Genomic DNA, 19,586 nt, shown 5'->3' on the forward strand with positions numbered 1-19,586 from the left:
GTCCCGTTACTTACCCCTGGTAAGTCGTCCCCCCAAGTATCCAAAACGGTATACTTGTTCTTGAGGGGAATGGCCACAGGGGGTCCCTGCACTGGCTGTTTCCTCCCAGTCCCCCTCACTGTCACCCATCTGTCTGCCATCTTTGGAGTTACTCTTCCCTAAAGCTCTGATCTATGACCCCCTCTGCCTCCCGAATGATCCTAAGTTCATCCAACTCCAGCTCCAGTTCCCTAACACGGTCTTGGAGGAGCTGGAGATGGGTGCACTTCCTGCAAGTGTTATCAGCAGGGACGTCCATGGCATCCCTCACCTCAAACATGTTGCAAGAGGAACATACAATAATTACTGCTCCTAGAATTTGAGGAAATCAACTCCAGCACTGAAAATATCTCAAAAAAAGTAGTTCTTACAGCCACATTTTTATTTCCCATCCACCATCTTGAATTAAGCAGAATCCTATGGGGTAATTTTTTCCTAAGTGGAGAATGGGAACATGAGAACAAGCTTAGCAATTTTCGGATTTTCCCTTTTGCCATGTTTGAAACAAGAATGCAAAAGGATTTTTTTTAAATGTGACCTCTGTTATTTTTTAATTCACTATGGCATCAAAACTAGTCAAAATGATCACACTAAAAGGGAACACAAATCCGAAGTACAACACTAACTATTTGTGGTGACAGGACTGACAAGGGGAAATGAAAATGTTGCAATGCCTTTTTGTATTTTGTGCCTTGCAGCTGGTCTTTTCAACATGTTATCAATTTTAGTAGTTTAATTCTCATGAAAAGACTACATCTAAATATTAAATATATCTTGTTTGCAAGTATTGGTAGACTGCTTTGTATTTCCAGCAATTTCTGTTCTCAAATGATCCTTGAGTTGTTGAATGTAATTGGGAATGTAAGTGGGCATTATGTGGGGAACTGGTGATGGTACATTTTTGGAAAGGTCAGGTTTCGCTGTAGATTTGGCTTAGCTCCAGTGTTTAAGTATTTTGAGATGTGTTTTATGTTCCCATTAGGGATAAAATGTCCATACATATATGCAGCACATATTCACATATCACAGTATCCTTAAGACGATTCCTTGAACTAAGTATGAACAAGCTGCAGTGCTACTGGTGTAATTTGTAAGTGTCAACCATTGCTTTGTTGAAAGCTATATGTTCGTAATTCAACACTTAGGTATTATTAAAAGAAAAAGTTAGATCAGTATATTTATTTGCCTCGTCTTTATATTCTTTTGTGATGTTGCATTCTTAAAGTATAATCTAGGAGGCTATTCACCGAATAGAGGGATCATTGAGATTGATGTGTTTTATCTTGCTGCTACTTACATTGATCATTATCAACACACGTGGTCTCTTCTACAATTGCTTCCCAGCTCATACTTTGTTGACAGCAGTATTTCTATTTCACAGTAGTCCACTGAATCATGCTGTTTCTATGGCTGCTTTGAAACAAATGTTAGTGAAATCTTTTTTTTTAATTTTGTGTGTTTTGAAATTAAGTTTGGTTCTTGATATTGAGACACTCCAATACCTGGGCCACTTGCTAGTATAAGGTAGATTCAGTGTCACTTCAATTGCTGATGGCAGTACTTGGATCTAAAAAAAATCCTTTAACTTCTTCCAGTCTTTGGCCTGTTGCAGTTTATTTAGATGTCTTTTGGAAACTCTCCAACACTGACATGTTGAGAACTTGAAAGATCAGATGAAGTTCCTGAAGTAATTATGAGATATAAGAGTTACTTTTCATACAGTCATTTCCAGACTTTGTATTTTGAATCAGGTGATCCAGTTTACTTACAAGATGAGTGAGTTAGTGTTAGTCAGAGTATGCCAGTGCTTTGTCAAGAGCAAAATTCATTGTCAGTGAACTTAAACAGTAGTGCTCACATTTTATTTGGCAATGAGAATAAGGAGATACCTTATCCTTACTTGGCATTTGCACACAGACACTTAGTGGATTTTCTTTAGTTGATGAGGAACTCTGCCTCCTCCCTTTAGGAATGTAATGTCTGACTGTAATGCCCTCAGTGCTGTCTTGGCTGAGGCTGGCCAACTTGTTCTAGAATAGATGTGATTGATATCTCAGACTAATTTTTCATCTTCTTAAACAAATATCAAGTTTTTGTATTGCGTGAGTTTAACATGTCTATTTTAACCTTTAATTTGGTCTAGGTAAGTCTTACTACTCCTAGTTCTTTCCGTGGAATTGCTTCCTTGTAATAACGTAATTATTTAAATAAACTGGATTGTGGGGACCTTGACAGAAGACTATTTCATCCAGCTTGCCATGCTACCTTTTTGGTAAAACTCTCCAATTGGACATACTCCTTTTTTGTTGTTGTAGCGTTTCTTTATGAATCTATTTGCACCATTTTTTCAGCAGAACACTTTAGATCATCAGAACTCATTTCATAAAAAAGATTCACTCTCTCGTGTTCTTTAGCTCATGACCTTAAATCTGACTCCTCAAGTAACTGCCCACTGGAAGTCGCAACAATTTCTCCTGACCTCCTTATCAAAACCCTTTATAATTTCACATACTTCTATTAGCAACAGTGCTGAAAGGAGAACGATTCAAGCTTCCCAGTTCTCTCCACATAACTGAAATTCTTTATTCCTGATACCAATTTAGTAAAGCTGTAATGCTATCTTCCGAGACCTGACAATATCTCCTGAAAAGTAGTGTCTCCTAAAATTGAGGTTCCGATTGAAGCACAACCAATGATTTATAAAATTTAGCATAACTCCCTTACTTTCGTACTCTGTCTCCATTTATAAAACCTTGGATCCTCTATGCCTTTTTAGTAGTCTTATGAATTTGTCCTGTTCTCTTCAAAGATTTTTTCTGCGAACACAGCTCTTCCAATTTCTCAAACTCCTTTGAAATTGTGCCATTTAGTTTGTTTTGCCCCTTCTCATTCTTTCTTCCAGTACGTGACACTTCACACTTTCCTGCTTAAATTTCATCTATCACAGAATCATAAATTATTGCACAAGACAGGAATTTGGTCCATCGAGTCTGCTGATGGAGTTTTTCAGCTTAATATTTTGAGCACTTGGAGCTTTCAGTCTGTAACCTTGTAGATTACGACACTTCATACACATATCCAAATACTGTTTAAATGTGAAGAGGAATTCTACCTTTACCATCTTTTCAGGTAGTAAGTTTCAAACCATTGTTCTATCTAAGTCAGGCACATTTTTGATTTAGAGTCATAGAGATGTACAACATGGAAATAGACCCTTCGGTCCAACCCGTCCGTGCTGACCAGATATCCCAACCCAATCTAGTCCCACCTGCCAACACCCGGCCCATATCCCTCCAAACCTTCCTTTTCATATACCCATCCAAATGCTTCTTAAATGTTGCAATTGTACCAACCTTCAGGATATGGGTTGGGTAAAGTTAAAGCTATGATTCTCTTGAAAGGTAGGGCATATTTAAATGCTCAAATTAACCTATCTTGCTCCTCGTTTTATGTTCATCACCATCTTGATGGAAAGTATTTTTTTCCTCTTCAACTCCTCAAATTGTTTGCCAACTATTTGAATTTATAACTCCCATTAACCTCTCTTGCTAAGCACCTTCCAAACCTGTAACTCTACCACCTAGAAGGACATGGGCAGCTAATACAGAGGAATACTATTCCTGCAAGTTTCTCTCCAAGCCACACTCTGTCTTTACTTGGAATTATGTTGCTGCTCCTTTATTGCCATTGGGTCAAGATCCTGTTAAATTCCTTCCCTTAACATGTTGACTAGAAGTAAATGCAGTGTTCTAGTTGTGGCTTAACTGGCACTTAGTACAGTTCTAACATAACCTCCACATTCTTCTGTTCTGTAACTCCACTAATGAAGAATAGCAACCTGTATGCTTTCTTAAGCTACTTTGTCTATCCCACTTTATCAGATTTATGAACATGCACTCCACGATATCCTTATTCCTCTACACTTGTCACTAACCTATTAATTGTGCATTCCCTTGTTTTTTGTTTTGTCCTCTCCAAATGCTTTACCTTGCACTTTGGATTTGAAATTTATTTGCCAATCTGGCCAGTATGTCCTCCTGCTACCTGCTACTTTTTTCATCATCTGCAAACTTCTTTTCCCAAATCTAACTCTTTGTGTACTTTGAAAGGAAATGATCCAGTACTGAACCTTGTTCATTCCAATTGCATACAGCTTTGCAATCACACAAACAGCTGTCAGGCTTACCCTTTGCATTCTTCCACTGAGCCAATGTTAGATTTAACTTGCCATATTCCCTGGGCTCACATAAGCATGATCTTTTCTGACTCTGTCTGCAGTTTCGCTAGTTGTCTGTATAGCTGAAAGTTGCCACTGTCCTAACTATAACGAAGATCAAATCTGCTGGATTAATGGAAACTCCTGGCTATCTCTACTCTTGTATTCTAGTCCTTTTGAAATGAAAGCTCACACTGCACTTTCCTTCCTAACTGCCAACTGAACTGCACATTAACCTTAAGAGAATCCTGAATTAGGACTCCTAAATCTCTTTGTGCTTCTGATTTCCAAAACCTTTCCCAATTTTGAAAATAGTCTACATCTCACTTCCTACCAAAGTGCATAACCTCACACTTTCCCACATTGTATTCCATATGCCACTTTTTTGTCTGCTTTCCAAGACTGTCCAATCCCTTCTGCAGCCTCCCCATTTCCTCACTGCTACCTGTCCTCTACTTATCTTTGCTTCTTTACTGGCTTTTTTCTTTTATTTCTTCTGACTATAGTTTCACTTCCTCATGGAATACTATACAAAATCTTTTTTTGTATTTAGTGAAAGCTGATATTCCAGCTCAAACATGCTCACATTGGTAGCAGTAGTTGTGGTCCTCGCTCCCGCAGTGAGGTTAAAGGGGATTTTGAAGGTTACTGACTTTACAGATGAGCATAACCTGTGAAAGAAGCGATTACTAATGCCAGGGATGGAACACAACTCCACTGCTGGAGAGAAATACTATGTGGAGGCACAGTTATACAGTCATAATCAGAGATGTACAGCATGGCCACAGACCCTTCGGTCCAACTTGTCCATGCCGACCAGATATCCCAACTCAATCTAGTCCCACCTGTCAGCACCTGGCTCATATCCCTCCCAACCCTTCCTATTCATATATCCATCCAAATGCCTTTTAAATGTTGCAATTGTACCCCTCAGCCTCCAATGCTCCAGGGAAAACAGCCCGAGCCTATTCAACCTCTTCCTATAGCTCAAATCCTCCAACCCTGGCAAAATCCTTTTTCCATTTTGTTTCCATTTTATGTCCTATTTCTATTTTAAAAATAACTATTTGTTTTCCATCTAAAGCAATGCACATCAAGATTATACAAGAAATTGATTGTCATGCCACTTAAATCCAATCAAGAAGTTAAAGCAAGTAGAGTTTAAAGATAATGAAATTGTAAATTTACTTTCTCTGCTGTATAAAAAGACATGAGTAAACAGTTTCTGAATCGTGTAGATTAAGAAGATCTCCGATTTTATTCACTTTGCCGAGTTATATACCGAAGAGGTGTAGTTGGTACTGCTACAGTTAGCTGTCTGGAGCTAGGAAGAGGAGAAAAGCAAGTGAACCGGTTTCCTGGTCTTTCCTGTTATCGTGCACTGGAAATCTGAATAAAAACTGAAAGAACTGCGGATGCTGTAAATCAGAAACCTGGAAATCTGAAGACTGGGTAATGATTAAAATGAGCTTGATCACATAGCCTGCTGGCCTTGCTTCTGATGGGGACAAGTGAGTAACTGAAGCAAAAACCAGAGGACATATCTTTTGTAGAGCTGTACCCTAGTTAATGTTGTGCAATATATTCTAATACTTTGAGTGTTTTGTAATTATTATAAATATATTGCTTTATAATTGTGCAGATTATTTTTATATCTTATGCAGTAACTAAATAATTGAAACTTTTATTGTGTTGAAAAGCAATATAGCAGTCTTAATAACCGAAGAGTCTATGCAAAAATACCATTTTCAGCTCGCCACAACTGATGGATCGAGCACATCCAGTTGTAGACCGTGGTGGGTAATTAAACAACTCCTTCGAGGAGGAGGCTCCACAAATATCCCATCCTGAATGATGGAAGAGCTCATCTCATCAGTGCAAAGCGTTTGAGCTATAGGAAGAGCTTGAATAAGCTAGAGCTATTTTCCCTGGTGCTTCAGTGGATTAGGGGTGACCCTTATAGAGGTTTGAACAATCATGAGGGGCATGGATAGGGTGTATAGCCAAGGAGGTTCACGGGAATGGTCCCAGGAATGAAAACATGAGGAACATTTGAGGACTCTGGGTTTATACTCAGTGGAGTTTAGAAGGATGAGCGGGGACCTAATTGAAAGATACAGAATACTGAATGGGCTGGACAGTGTAGGTGTTGGTAGGAGACACTAGGACCCAAGGACACAACCTTTTCGAACAGAAGAAGAAACCTCTTCAGCCAGAGAGTGATGAATCGATAGAATTCATTGCCACAGATGGCTGTGGAGGCCAGCTCATTGAGTATATTTAAGACTTAGTTGGATAGGTTCTTCAATATCAAGGGAAACAGGTTATGGGGAGAAAGTGGGAGAATGGGTTTAGGAAACTTAACATCCATGATTGAGTGGTGGAGCAGACTTAATGGGTTGAATAGCCTAATTTCTGCTCCTATGTGTTATAGTCTATTTTCCAAGGTGGGGGAGTCCAAAACTATAGGGCTTAGGTTTCAGGTGAAAGTGGAAAGATACAAAAGGGACCTAAGTGGCAGCTTTTTCATGCAGAGGATAGTGTGGGTATGGAATGAGCTGCCAGAGGAGGTGGTGGAGACTGGTACAAGTACAACATTCAAAGGGCATCTGAATGGGTATGGGAATAGAAAGGTTTAGAGGAATGTGGGCCAAATGCTTTCAAGTGGGACTAGATTAATTTAGGATATCTGGCCAGCATTGATGAGTTGGACTGAGAGGTGGTCTTCCGTGCTGTAACTTTTTCTATGACTCTGTGACACCTGTGCCGTTTGTTATACCATCTAAACTAATTCCATGTGCCTGCCCATGGTCTGTATCCATCTATTCCTTGCCTGTTCATATGTCTGTCTAAATGCCTCTTAAACTTTGGTAACGTATCTACATAGTTGATTAGAAAATTTTTTTAAAAATTGAAAATAGCCCAGGATTATTTGTTTCTGGTTCAAGGTAGGTGTTATTAACTACAGATTATGTTCCTTTGGATATATTTGAATAAATCAGAATGATCATTTGTGCAGTTTCTGTTTATGTAAGCTAATTCTTTAAATTGGATGTTAGCAGTTAAAATGTGACATGGCAGGTTGATAGATGATTAACTAAATACATTTGTAGAGAATCCAATCCTCACATTTTCAGCATTTTTAATTTTTGATTAAAATGAAAATATACAGATCCACTTCTCAACAATATGAATTAGGACAATAACAGGGATTTCTGTTTGTACTAGCTACTAAAAGTGCATTTGCTCATCAAACAGATGAATATGCATGTCCACAGGGGATCCCTGTAAATAGAATTATTGAAGACAACTATAAAGGGGAAAAGGAATATTGAATTACTTGGTATACAGTATACCTTGCATTAGATTATCTTTTTGTAGCTTAATTTCTCAGTTGGACAGTGTATGGAAAAGGTCAAAAATCTAACTTCATGCACAGTGGGTAAGGAGATAACTATGAAAAGGGGGACAGTCAACCCAGGACTTGAGCATGTGCTTAAGTGTGTGTAATGTATGAAACAAGGTAAATGAGCCAGTAATGCAGGTTAAAAGTAGTGGACATGGTGTTGTGGATATCAGCGATGCGGCGCGAGGGGATTGGGGCTGGTTACTAAATATCCAAGGATACATGGTCTATCGAAAGGACAAGAAGATGGAATGGGGGTGGGGTTGCTTTGTGGTTAAATTAAATTAAGTAAATAGCAAGATAGAGATGGAAGATGTAGAATCTGTGTGATATAGAGTTGAGGAACTGCACAGGGAAAAAGAACCTAATGGGAGTTGTGTTTAGACTTCCTAGAAGCAATCAGGATATGGGGAAGAAAATAAATCAGGAGATAGAAAAGGCTTGTAAGAAAGGCACTATTTACAATAATCATGGAATACTTCAATCTGGTTAAACCACATGTGGAATGTTGTGAGCAGTTTTGAGCCCTATATCTAAGGAAGGATATGGACAGGATCCAGAGGAGGTTTACAACAATGATCCCAGGGATGAAGTACATGTCATATGATGAGTGGTTGAGGACTCTAGGTCTGTACTCAGGGTTTAGAAAGATGGGGATGGGGATCTGATTGAAACTTACTTAAAGGCCTGGATAGAGTGGACATAAAGAAGTGTTTCTCTTAGTAGGAGAGACTAGAGCATGAGGGTTTAGCCTCAGAGTGCAAGAGCGACCTATTAGAGCTGAGAAGGGGAGGAATTTCTTCAGCCAGAGGGTGGTCAATGTATGGGTCTCATTGCTGTGGCAGGCTGTGGGGGCCAAGCCATTGAGTGTATTCAAGACAGAGATAGCTAGATTCTTGATTGTTAAGGGGATCACAGGTTACAGGAGAATGGGTTGAGAAACGTATCAACTATGATCAAATGGTGCAGCAGACTTGATGAGCCAAGTGCTCTAAATACCTTAGGTCTTAGGAATGCTTTTGTCGTAGACATCATGTTCGCTGATATGCCATGGTTTTTTAACCTCTTTTTGCTTTGAAAGGTAAAGATGGAAGTCATAAATTAACTTGCAAGTGGTTTTACTTCTGTGCGAATTTGCTGGTTTTGACTTCATTTTACCACATGTACCTACTAAACTATCAAACTATCAATCACAGGATCATAAGGTATACCTGGCCTACCCTATGTAAGGCTTTGCCAGAGCCCTCTATCTGGTTTTATTTCTACTTGCAACTAATCTCACACTTCTCTTGGTTTGAATTCTCACTTGCATGCCTAACCAAAATTTTATTCTTATGCAATCCTATATTGAAAGATTGTTTGTTTGATTTTAAGGTAAATCCCAATTAAGCATATTTCTCTCTTCATCTGATATCCATAAATGTATTTCTTTGATTACGAGTTAATATATTGACAACTTGGACAGCTAAAATAATTTTTGTTGAGAAACATGCACCTGTAGATGTCAACTCACTATGATAAATAATTGTTACTTCAGATTCTTAGGAATTTGCAGCATGGAAGAAAGCTGTGTCTAGGTCCTGAATTTGAATGAAATAAATAGTTAAGAAATGTATTTTAGGTTAGTTAATTGTACAATGATACTATCATGGTACAAACTTGCTCGCATGGTATTTTACAAGTAATTACAATTTATTTAGGTTGTTGACAGCATCACCATTTGTGTGTAATGGCAAGGTGTCTTGATTTGAGTAAGTCTGTACGTGGCATGCCAGTGTTACTACTTGCGTCATAATGATGGGAGGTAGGGCCCTCATGCTGAGATCTCATTTAACTGTTTGGAAGTGGGTTGGGGTGGGGGCATTGGTGTTGAGTGGGGAACCAACCCAACCTAACTGCCTCTCAATAACAGAAGTGGGAAAATAAAGCTGGTGTGTCAATTTAAATTTTGCTTGTGTATTTTTCAATGGATGTGTCAGGTGACTTAATTAAACAAGGGAGAGCATGTCCTGTATCAAAGTTAAAAACTAATTTCTAATGGGTATTTTTATAATTTTGTTATTCGTGATGCACAGGAAAAGGTTTCCCATAAACATTTTGGAAGATGGTAAGGGAAATAAATCGCACGTGATTGTTTACACTGATCAGGGCACTACAGAGCTATACAACCTGAATGGTGCCCAAGGCGCTATTTGTTCTGTCATGTTTTCCAACGAAGATTTGGCTTTGGAGTCAAATAAATTAACTGAAGTATTGAATATCCTCCTTTGATGTGAAACTCCTAGCCCTGTAGCGAGCTTTTTATCTGTAGGTATATAACTTGTATTCTCAATTTAGCAGGAGTAAAATTAGGTCTTCACTTTCAGAAAGACTGGCTTGCTTATCCTTATTCTATTCATCTCCTCACCTCCCATTTCCAAAATGAAATCAACATTCTTGAAATTCTGGCTAAAAGTTATATTTTCCTTGATAGATGCACTCAAGTCCTATGTTCTACAGTCTATCCATGTGCTGCTTTTGAAATTAAGAGACTGAGGATTTTCATTGAGAGGGTGTATTCCTTCCAACAGTATGACTGCTAAATTCCTACTGGTATGTGGTGCTAGGTTATTTAGAATATGTTGTAAATGTTACAGCTGGTGACCTTAGTAAAGCGATATTATTTTACTGAAGGAAATCTGGCATTGACAAAGTTTTCTTTTTGAGGCAGCTTCTGTACTTCAATTCTTCAGTAAAACCTGCAATTATTTCTTTCTGTTTTGCTTTCAGGTGATGGAGAGTGAGGAGTTCATGTTGTTACCAGCCAATCAACTCATTGATATAATTTCCAGTGATGAGTTGAATGTACGGAGTGAGGAGCAAGTTTTTAATGCAGTCATGGCCTGGGTCAAATATAGCATTCAAGAGCGACGTCCCCAGCTTCCCCAGGTAAGCATTCTTCAGGTGAAAATCTGAACCCTTGGCCTTGTTTTACTTGTGTTTCAAAAGCAAGAATTCAAGAAAGATACTCTGTTCCTAATTCTAATGAAGCATAGAAACATGCTGCATACTATGTGACTTGTTTATCTCTGAGCTTTAATTAGAATGCTGCTACTAATCCTCTGTCTTAGACCAACCATGTATTGAAATTACTCGCGACTAGAATATGAGCATGGATTTGAACTGGACTATTTTAAGTGGAATGAAAACTTAAATATTTAAGAAATCAGATTCAGGCAAGAAAGGAAGATTTGCATTTATATAATGCTTGTCATGATCTTAAGTGGTCCCTAGATGTATTGTTGTGAATTAATCTGATGAATAAAATCATTGGCCATAGACAGAACTGGTGTATTAAGCTCAGCATAATTTCACATCAGTCAGTGCAGTTACATTGTGTGTTCTGATGAAGAGTCACTGGACTTGAAACATTAACTTTGCTTTCTTACCAAAGATGGTGCCAGTCCTCCGGAGTTTCTCCAGTAATTTGTTTTTGTTGTACATTGAGTGTGAGTTGTTCTCTTTTTTTATTCCACTAATGTATCTCTGAGACAGTTCTATTAGAATAGTTTGGTTTTTTGAGAGTGGGTATTTTACTATTAGGCTAATGGCAATGCAGTAACATTATTAACTAGCTATTTAGATATGCAAAACTAGTTGGATTAACTTAATTTCTGATTAATTTTTTGGATTGTTCACATACCTAACCTCCGTTTGGTCATTGTAGCATTGGCAATGTGGGTATGGTGGGGCAAAAAAGCCTCTGTACTCTAGATTTTGATTGGAGCCTTAGTTAAGAATTGAAGTTTAGGAAATCAGAGTGAACTAAAGGTCTGTCTTAGCATGTGCCAGTGCCTAATTATTGAACCATCATCTGGCACCTTCCACATGTCCTAAAGTTTGCTTATTTTAATGGCTAAACCCATCTGCTTGACCCTCCGCCACTGATGTCACTAAGAGATAATTGGACATGTTGCACAGACGGCCCTTACCTTATTTGGGCAAATATGTAATTGGGCATGCTAAATTCTAATCATTATGTCAAGATGCAATTGTGGATACTTTCAAAATTTTAAGTGGTTGAGAACCTAACTATTTTCAATGCTTTCATTTATGAGTTAACTCAGTTCTGCATGCTTGCTGCTACAGTTACCTACATTGCAGGTTTATTTTCCCTATTGAGCTTTCGGAGAGAGATTTTACAGGGATGTCATACACTTTATTTTTTTTTTAAAATTTTAGGCAAACAGTCTCAATGTCACATTAGTAGAGATGTAACTGTAGACTGGACTTTCCCTCAATTCAGGGTGCAGTCTGATGTAGCCGAAAATGTGTTGCTGGAAAAGCACAGCAGGCCAGGCAGCATCCAGGGAACAGGAGAATCGACGTTCCGGGCATAAGCTTTTCTTCAGCTTATGCCCGGAACGTCAATTCTCCTGTTCTCTGGATGTTGCCTGGCCTGCTGCGCTTTTCCAGCAACACATTTTCGGCTCTGATCTCCAGCATCTGCAGACCTCACTTTCTCCTGCAGTCTGATGTAGCACCATCTAAAGAAATAGAGACATCACTTCAAAAAGTAAGGACTAAAATCTTCCTGACAGCAGTTTAGACTCATTGATTTGCTTGATGTACATTTGAAACCTTATTATTTATTGTTCATTCAGCTGAGACTGTAACTGGGAGTCATGAGAGATTTTCTATAGCTTATTTACCTGGTCTGGCTTACATGTGACTCCAGACCCACAGCAATGCCTGGTGATTAGGGATGGGCAATAAATGCTAGCGTAGCCAGTGACAACAGCATCCCATGAATGAATAAAAAAAAGGATATGATGGTCCTTGCTTGACACATTCTTACAGTGACATCGTTGAGATTGGAAACTCAGCAATATTGAGCGCTACAAATGTGAACCCAGCTTTGAAACTTTGCATGTTTGGCGTACAGTGCAAAGTGTAAATCAATTTTTTAGAACATAAGTTACCATCAATATATTTATATTGGGAACTATTGATCCAAATAATCTCAGTTGACTTCCTCACTTTAGGTATTACAACATGTTCGTTTGCCGCTGCTCAGTCCCAAGTTTTTGGTGGGTACAGTTGGTTCTGACCCCCTCATCAAGAGTGATGAAGAGTGCAGGTATGATTCTTTTTGTTTATGCTCTCTTGCATGTAACCCTTAAGGCTGCGTGTATCACAGATACTGCACGTATGTGCTAATTTTTAAACAAGTTCAGTTTTGCATAAAGATTCAAAAAGTGTTTTATTGTTTAACTTGCTCCTTAAAAATATCAGATATAAAGCTTTTCTGCAAGCTCCAAATGGTGAGCTACAGTTTCAGCAGCTGTTTCCTAAAACGGTGTAAAGGCCAGATACATGTAAACCAGATGAGATGCAAATCCAGTCATGTGGTTGCTGATGGCTGGCAGCAGAATTGACAAAAGCAGAGAGCCACTCTGCTGACACTCCCACAATTAACTAGGCTACATCTCCTCCCATCCCCCTCCTGTAAAAATGCAATCTCTTACTCCCAGTTCCTCTGTCTCTGCCATACCTGTTCCCAGGAGGAACAATTCCACTCCAGAACATCTGAGATGGCCTTGTATTTCAAGTACCACAATTTCCCCTCCCACATGATCAACGATGTCCTCTAGCACATCTCCTCCACTTTCCATACCTCTGCCCTTGAACCCTATCCCTCCAACCACAACAAGGATGAACACCCCTGGTGCTCACCTTCCACCCCACAAATCTCCAGACACAGTATATTATCCTCCTCCATTTCCACCACCAACAATCAGACCCCCAACCATCTGAGATATATTTCCCTCCCCGTCCCTATCTGCAATCTGCAGAGACCATTCCCTCATGACTCCCTGATTAGGTCCACGCCATCCACCAACCCACGCTCCATCCCCAGCACTTTCCCTTGCTACCGCAAGAGATCTATGACCTGCACCCACACCTCTCCCCTCACCTCCGTCAAGGCCCCAAAGGATCTTTTCACATCAGGCAGAGATTTTCCTGCATATCCAAGCACCTCTGTGTCTGTTGCTCTTGATATGGTCTCCTCTACACTGGGGAGACAGGGTATCAACCAGTGGAGGAACATTTCAGGGAACATCTCTGGGACACATGCACCAAACAACCCACTGCCCTGTGGCCGACCATTTCAACTCCCCCTTCCACTCAGCCAAGAATATGCAAGTCCTGGGTCTTTGTAACCGCCAAATCCTAGCCACCAGACGACTGGAGGAAAAACGCCTCATCTTCCATTTGGGACTCTTCAACCACATGATATGAATGTCGACTTCAGCAGTTTCCTTATCCCCCCCATCACTACCACCACCACCACTTCATGCCAGATCCAACCCTCCAACTCGGCACAATCCTACCTGTCCGTCTTCCTTCCCACCTATCCGCTCCACTCTCCTCTCCAACCTACTGTATTCACACCCCTATCTGCATCTACCTATAGCCTTCCCAGCTACATTCTGCCCATCCCCACCCTACCCTTCTATTTATGTTTCAGCGACCCCTCCTCCCCCCTGCCAACATTCTGATGAATGGCTTATGCCTGAAATGTCGACTCTCAGATACTGCCTGACCTGCTGTGCTTTTCCATTGCCACACTTTTTGACAACAACTGAGATTTGACTGTGACCTACTGACTCTGTAAACTAAGGTTTTAAGTACAGGTTCACATGGGGAGGCAATAGCCTTGTGGAACTATTGCTAGACTATGAATCCAGAAATCCAGGCAGTGTTCTGGGGACCATGGTTTGAGTCCCACATGGTAGGTGGTGGAGATAGAATTCAATAAAAATCTGAAAGTAAGGATCAAATGATGGCCAGGAAACCATTGTCAATTGTTAGACAAGTCCTATCTTATTGTTCCATAGAAGCCCTGCAGTGTGGAACCAGACCATTCAACCCATGGAGTCCACAGTAATCCTCCGAAGACCATCCCACCCAGACCCACTTCCTATCCATCTCTGCAGCCCTGCATTTCCAAAGGCTAACCCACCAGCTTGCACATCCCTAGACACAGTGTACAGTTTAGCATGGCCAATCCACCCAACCTGCACATCTTTGGACTGTGGGAGGAAACCGGAGCACCTGAAGGAAACCTATGCAGACACAGGGAGAATGTGCAAGCTCCACACAGACAGTTGCCCGACACTGGAATTGAACCCGGGTCCTGGCACTGAGGCATTAGTGCTAACCACTAAGCCAGCGTGCTGCCCCAAACATTTACAAACATCCTTTTGGGAAGGAAACTGCTCTCCTCACCCAGGCTGGCCTACATGTGATTTCAGACCCACAGCAATGTATAAAAGGCATCTGGATGAATATATGAATAAGAAGGCTTTGGAGGGATATGGCCTAAATGCTGGCAAATGAGACTAGGTTGATTTGGGATATCTGGTTGGCATGGACGAGTTGGACCGAAGGGTCTGTTTCCATGCTGTACATCTCTATGACTCGATGACTTTCAACTGCTGTCTGGGCAATTCAGGATGAGCAGTAAATTCTGGCCTGGCCAGTGACACCAATGTCCTGTGAAATAATTGGAGAAAAAAAGGAAAAAAATGCTTTTGGACTTCAATTTCCAACTCAACTGTTCGAAGCATAGAATGCAGGACAGCGGAAATGGAAATGTAGAAGAAAGAGAGAGGAAATTAAAAGCTGATTATAATCATGCTGTGATGTTCATGCACCTCTTGTGAACAGCAATTTGAGAGCAGACCTCCTGCCTGTCTTCATGCAAAAGGACCTCAAAAGGGATTTATTTCACAAGGGACACTATTCAGTGCCCGTATAATGCATTCTACTCAAATGAATATTGTAAATGTCTCGGTGAGTGAAGAGTAGGATAAAACTAGACAAACTGATATTACACAGTAATTAAAATAACCACTTCTTACAAGCGCAGTGGTATTAATAACACTGCTGAGTTGAAAGAATGATTTGGTTCACACACATTGCTACCGCTTGTCAGTACTTAACACCTTGTCCAATGGGGAACACTGTATATAAGTGAAATTTAATACTGATCCTGACAGCTGATGATTGCAAATTCAAAATTTCCTAAAATGGTTAATGTTTTGATGTGAGGTCTTCACACCCTTTATCCACATTTCCTGGTTTTGAGTGATTTTCTATCTAAAGAATATCTAAGCTAAAATTTAATTATCTATAAATAAATCTCTGGCTAACTCATTCTAATAACCTAATAATAGCTTTCCCTTTAATAGTATGATCTATTTGTCAGGGGCTTGCAGTAGCAACCTTGGCATAGCTCACAATGTCAGAACATATGTTCAGCTCTGACCAGAAATAGTGTGAGCCTTGGAGAAAATGGGTGTTTTATTGAAAAGATACCATTCCTCTTTTTTTTTTTCTATCAAGAGGAAAGTATGTGTCTATCTAACTGACATGACTAGATTGTTATCATATTTCAACGATGATCCTCTTTCTGTTGACTTGGTTATGGGAGAAAAATCATTCAGCTTAATTTTTGAAAGTGCACGCGTTCAAAACTGATTTCGCACTTCAGCTGAATTTTATTATTGTTATTGGCTTTCGGCTAGAGGCTATTCTTGCATATACTTGACTTGTAACCTCTGTATAAAAACGTTTTGTTAGCTTTTTTATTGTCCAAAAGCACATGATTTCCTTCTCTCAGATACTAGATTTATTAAAATAAATTACTATGTGCTGACTATCCTTTAGCATAGCAATGCACTTAATTTGATTTTCTTGAATTCTTGTTGTAGAAGTGGTTGAATTCTCAGCCTTACATTTTCCAAGGGTATAGATCACAATGCTACGATGTTACACTTCAGCAGGAGGAAATTAGAAATCTCTAGCAGCACAAATGAAGTGAATACCACCCTGTTGTTCATCATGGCTAAAACTACCATCAACTTAAGAGCTAAATTTTCATTTAAATATCCGGAAAGTTGACTAAGCTAGGATTTAAGGAATTTGTACCGCATGTTATAATATAATAATATGATAAATTAAGCTCACTTCATGTTTTTAGAACTTCAGTTTACTGAAATATGACTTCTTGTTTTAAAATTACTTGTTGGATATGTGCAGCCCATCTTGGCTATGCTCCACCCTAACCTGGAACCGTTGCCAGCATTGAATTTCCTTGTGCATCCTTTGGTTAATTGACATGGTCTTTTGTATATCACCGCTTCACTTCCACCTTCATTTGAAGTTCAAGTTTGTGGACAGATCATAGAATGCAGCTAAGAGTTTTAAATCCCACTTCTCTCTGCACTTTTGGAAATCTTCAAATCAACTTTTTAATCCAGATTTCACTCTGTTTGCTTAGTTTAACTTCTCTTCTTTGGTATTCACCACCACCTGCCAAAACCAACAAAGTATAACATCCAGTTCCATCATCTTACTAATTCTCTCTATACCTCCTTCTTGCAATCTATGTTAATGTCACTGTATATGTTGTGCTGTGAGCATTGTATTTTAGTTGCAGGGAAATGCTTCAGACGTAATTTCCCATTTTTGTAGTGTTATCTATAATGCAAGACCTTATCAGACTGTTGATGCCACAGTTTGGGATTTTGATTTATTTCAAGGAGAAGATTTGGGAATATTCATGATTGTGATTCTTTTGAAGAGGGAGAAAATAAACTTTGAGGGTAAACTATCAAGACTTTCATTAAAAAGGAAGAAAGAATTCAAAGTCAACAGAGGCCACTTAACGAACGAGGCTAGGGGACTAATACATGGGATCCAGGCAATGTTAGAAAATTATACTTTGTATCAGCCTTCACAATAGGAGACAGACAACGTTTCAAAATGACTCAGTTATCACAGGACAAAAAGAAAACACTGCAATAGCTATTAATAGAGAACATGTGCTGGTGAGCAGTTTGGTCCCCTCATTCAGGAATGAGAGACCTGAGTTTGGTGACGAGTGGATAAAGTTGTGTAATCAGTTCCTGGATTATTATCTGTAGTTGATAAGGTTAATTTGGTCAATAATCTTTGAAATGGCAGAAGAACTTGGCCTTGTGGAATGCCCCTTCCGTAATCTGTAGGAAATCAGTGTCACTACACATGCAGGAAATGTGTTCGGCTGCAAATCCTGATTTGCCAGATGGAGCACCTAGAGCTGTAGATGGACTCACTGTAGAGCATTTATAAGGCTGAGAATGTCATGGATAGCACATTTAATGAGAACACCACCAATGAGGACTGCACAGATGGAGAAGTGTTGGGTGACTACCAGGAAGATGAGCAAGTGTGGGCAGGCAGTGCAGATGTCCCCTGTAACCATTTCCCTCTGAAACAGGTATACTGTTTTGTATACTGTTAGGGGTGAGAGGGTTGGCCTCGTGGGAAAGCAACAGCAGCAGCCAGATCAATGGCACAATGTTATACAGCAGAGAGGGTTATACAGGGACTTTATAAATTAGAGACATGGGAGTTTCTGTGGCAGCAAGTGAGACTCCAGTGTGGGGGTGGGGCGGTGGGGGGGAGGTGGGAGAGGCAGGGAGGCGCAGGAAGCAGAGCAGTGGGTCAGCAAGTAAAATAACCAAGGAGAAGTCAGAGATTAAAGCAAATAAGACTAAGAGGAAGAACAGACAGGGAAAGGTTAATGAACACTGTGGGATTGGCAGTCTGTAGTATATTTGCTTTAATGCAAGGAATATGACATGTAAGGCAGATGAATTTAGAGTTTGGATTAATACATATAACCATAACATTGTAGCTGTTACAGTAATCTGCTTGAGAGAGGGACAAGACTAGCAATTTAACATTCTGAGATTTAGGTGTTACAGTTGAGAAAGAGAGGGATGTAAAAGAGAAGAAAGAGTTGTGTTACTGATTAGAGAGAATATCCCAGCTGCACTGAGGGAAGACATCTTGGAGGGCTCGTCCAGTGAGGCCATATGAGTAGAGCTCAGAAATGGGAAGGGTGCAATAACTTTGATATGATTGTACTACAGGCCTCCCAACAGCCACTGGGTGATAGAGGAATAGATATGTGGGCAGATTATGAAAAAAATATAATGACAACAGGGTTGTTGTGATGTATGATTTTAACTTCCTCTTTATTGACTGGGACTCACTTAGTGCCAGGGCATTGATGGAGTGGAATTTGTGAGATTTGTCCAGGATGGTTTTTTGAAACAATATGTAAATAATTCAACTTGGTAAGGGGCAGTACTAGACTTAGTATTGGGGAATGAGCCCAGCCAGGTGATTGAAGTTTCAGTGGGGGAGCATTTCGGGAACAGTGACCATAATTCTGTAAATTTTAAGTTACCGATGGACGAGGATAAATGTAGTTCTCAGGTGGAAGTACTAAATTGGGGAAGGCTAACTCCAAAAATATTAGGCAGGAACTGGGGCATGTAGATCAGGGGTAGCTTTGAAAGGTAAATCCACATCTAGCATATGGGAATCTTTTAAAGGCAAATTAATTAGTGTTCAGGGCTAGCATGTTCCTGTGAAAATGAAGGATAAGAATGATGTGGTTTGGGAACTTGGATGACAAGAGAAATTGAGAACTTAGTCAAAAAGAAAAAGGAGGCATATGCAAGGTTTAGGAAATGGGACAGACAGAGCCCCCGAAGGCTATAGAGATTGCAGGGAAGAACTCAAACAAGGAATTAGGAGGGCTAACAGGGACCTGCAATGGCAAACAAGATTAAGTAAAATCCCAAGGCATTTTATACATATATAAGTAGCAAGCGGGTAACTAGGGAAAATGTACGTCCAGTCAAGGACAAAGAAGGGAATGTATGTGTGGAGCCAGAGGAAGTAGGTGAGGTCCTTTGCATTGGTATTCACAATGGGGGAAAAAGCATGATGATTGGTGAGTCTCTGGAGGGGTATGTTGATATTCTGGACCAACATTTAAAAAAGGTGTTGGGTGAAATAATTCCACAAAGGCTGGTATCC

At 39.8% G+C, this 19,586-nt stretch overlaps 1 protein-coding gene across 2 annotated transcripts in view; it reads left to right on the plus strand.

Annotated features, from left to right (window-relative positions):
- klhl20 (kelch-like family member 20) overlaps positions 1-19,586 on the plus strand; it is a 101,733-nt gene that overhangs the window by 55,034 nt on the left and 27,113 nt on the right. For both annotated transcript variants that reach the window (XM_043699961.1, XM_043699960.1), the window contains exons 3-4: positions 10,431-10,589; positions 12,686-12,780. In XM_043699961.1, the coding sequence (XP_043555896.1) occupies positions 10,431-10,589; positions 12,686-12,780 (254 nt within the window). The remainder of the gene's footprint in view (positions 1-10,430; positions 10,590-12,685; positions 12,781-19,586) is intronic.

The sequence above is a fragment of the Chiloscyllium plagiosum genome, chromosome 11 (assembly GCF_004010195.1).
Source record: "Chiloscyllium plagiosum isolate BGI_BamShark_2017 chromosome 11, ASM401019v2, whole genome shotgun sequence".
In the NCBI taxonomy this organism is placed as follows: domain Eukaryota; kingdom Metazoa; phylum Chordata; class Chondrichthyes; order Orectolobiformes; family Hemiscylliidae; genus Chiloscyllium; species Chiloscyllium plagiosum.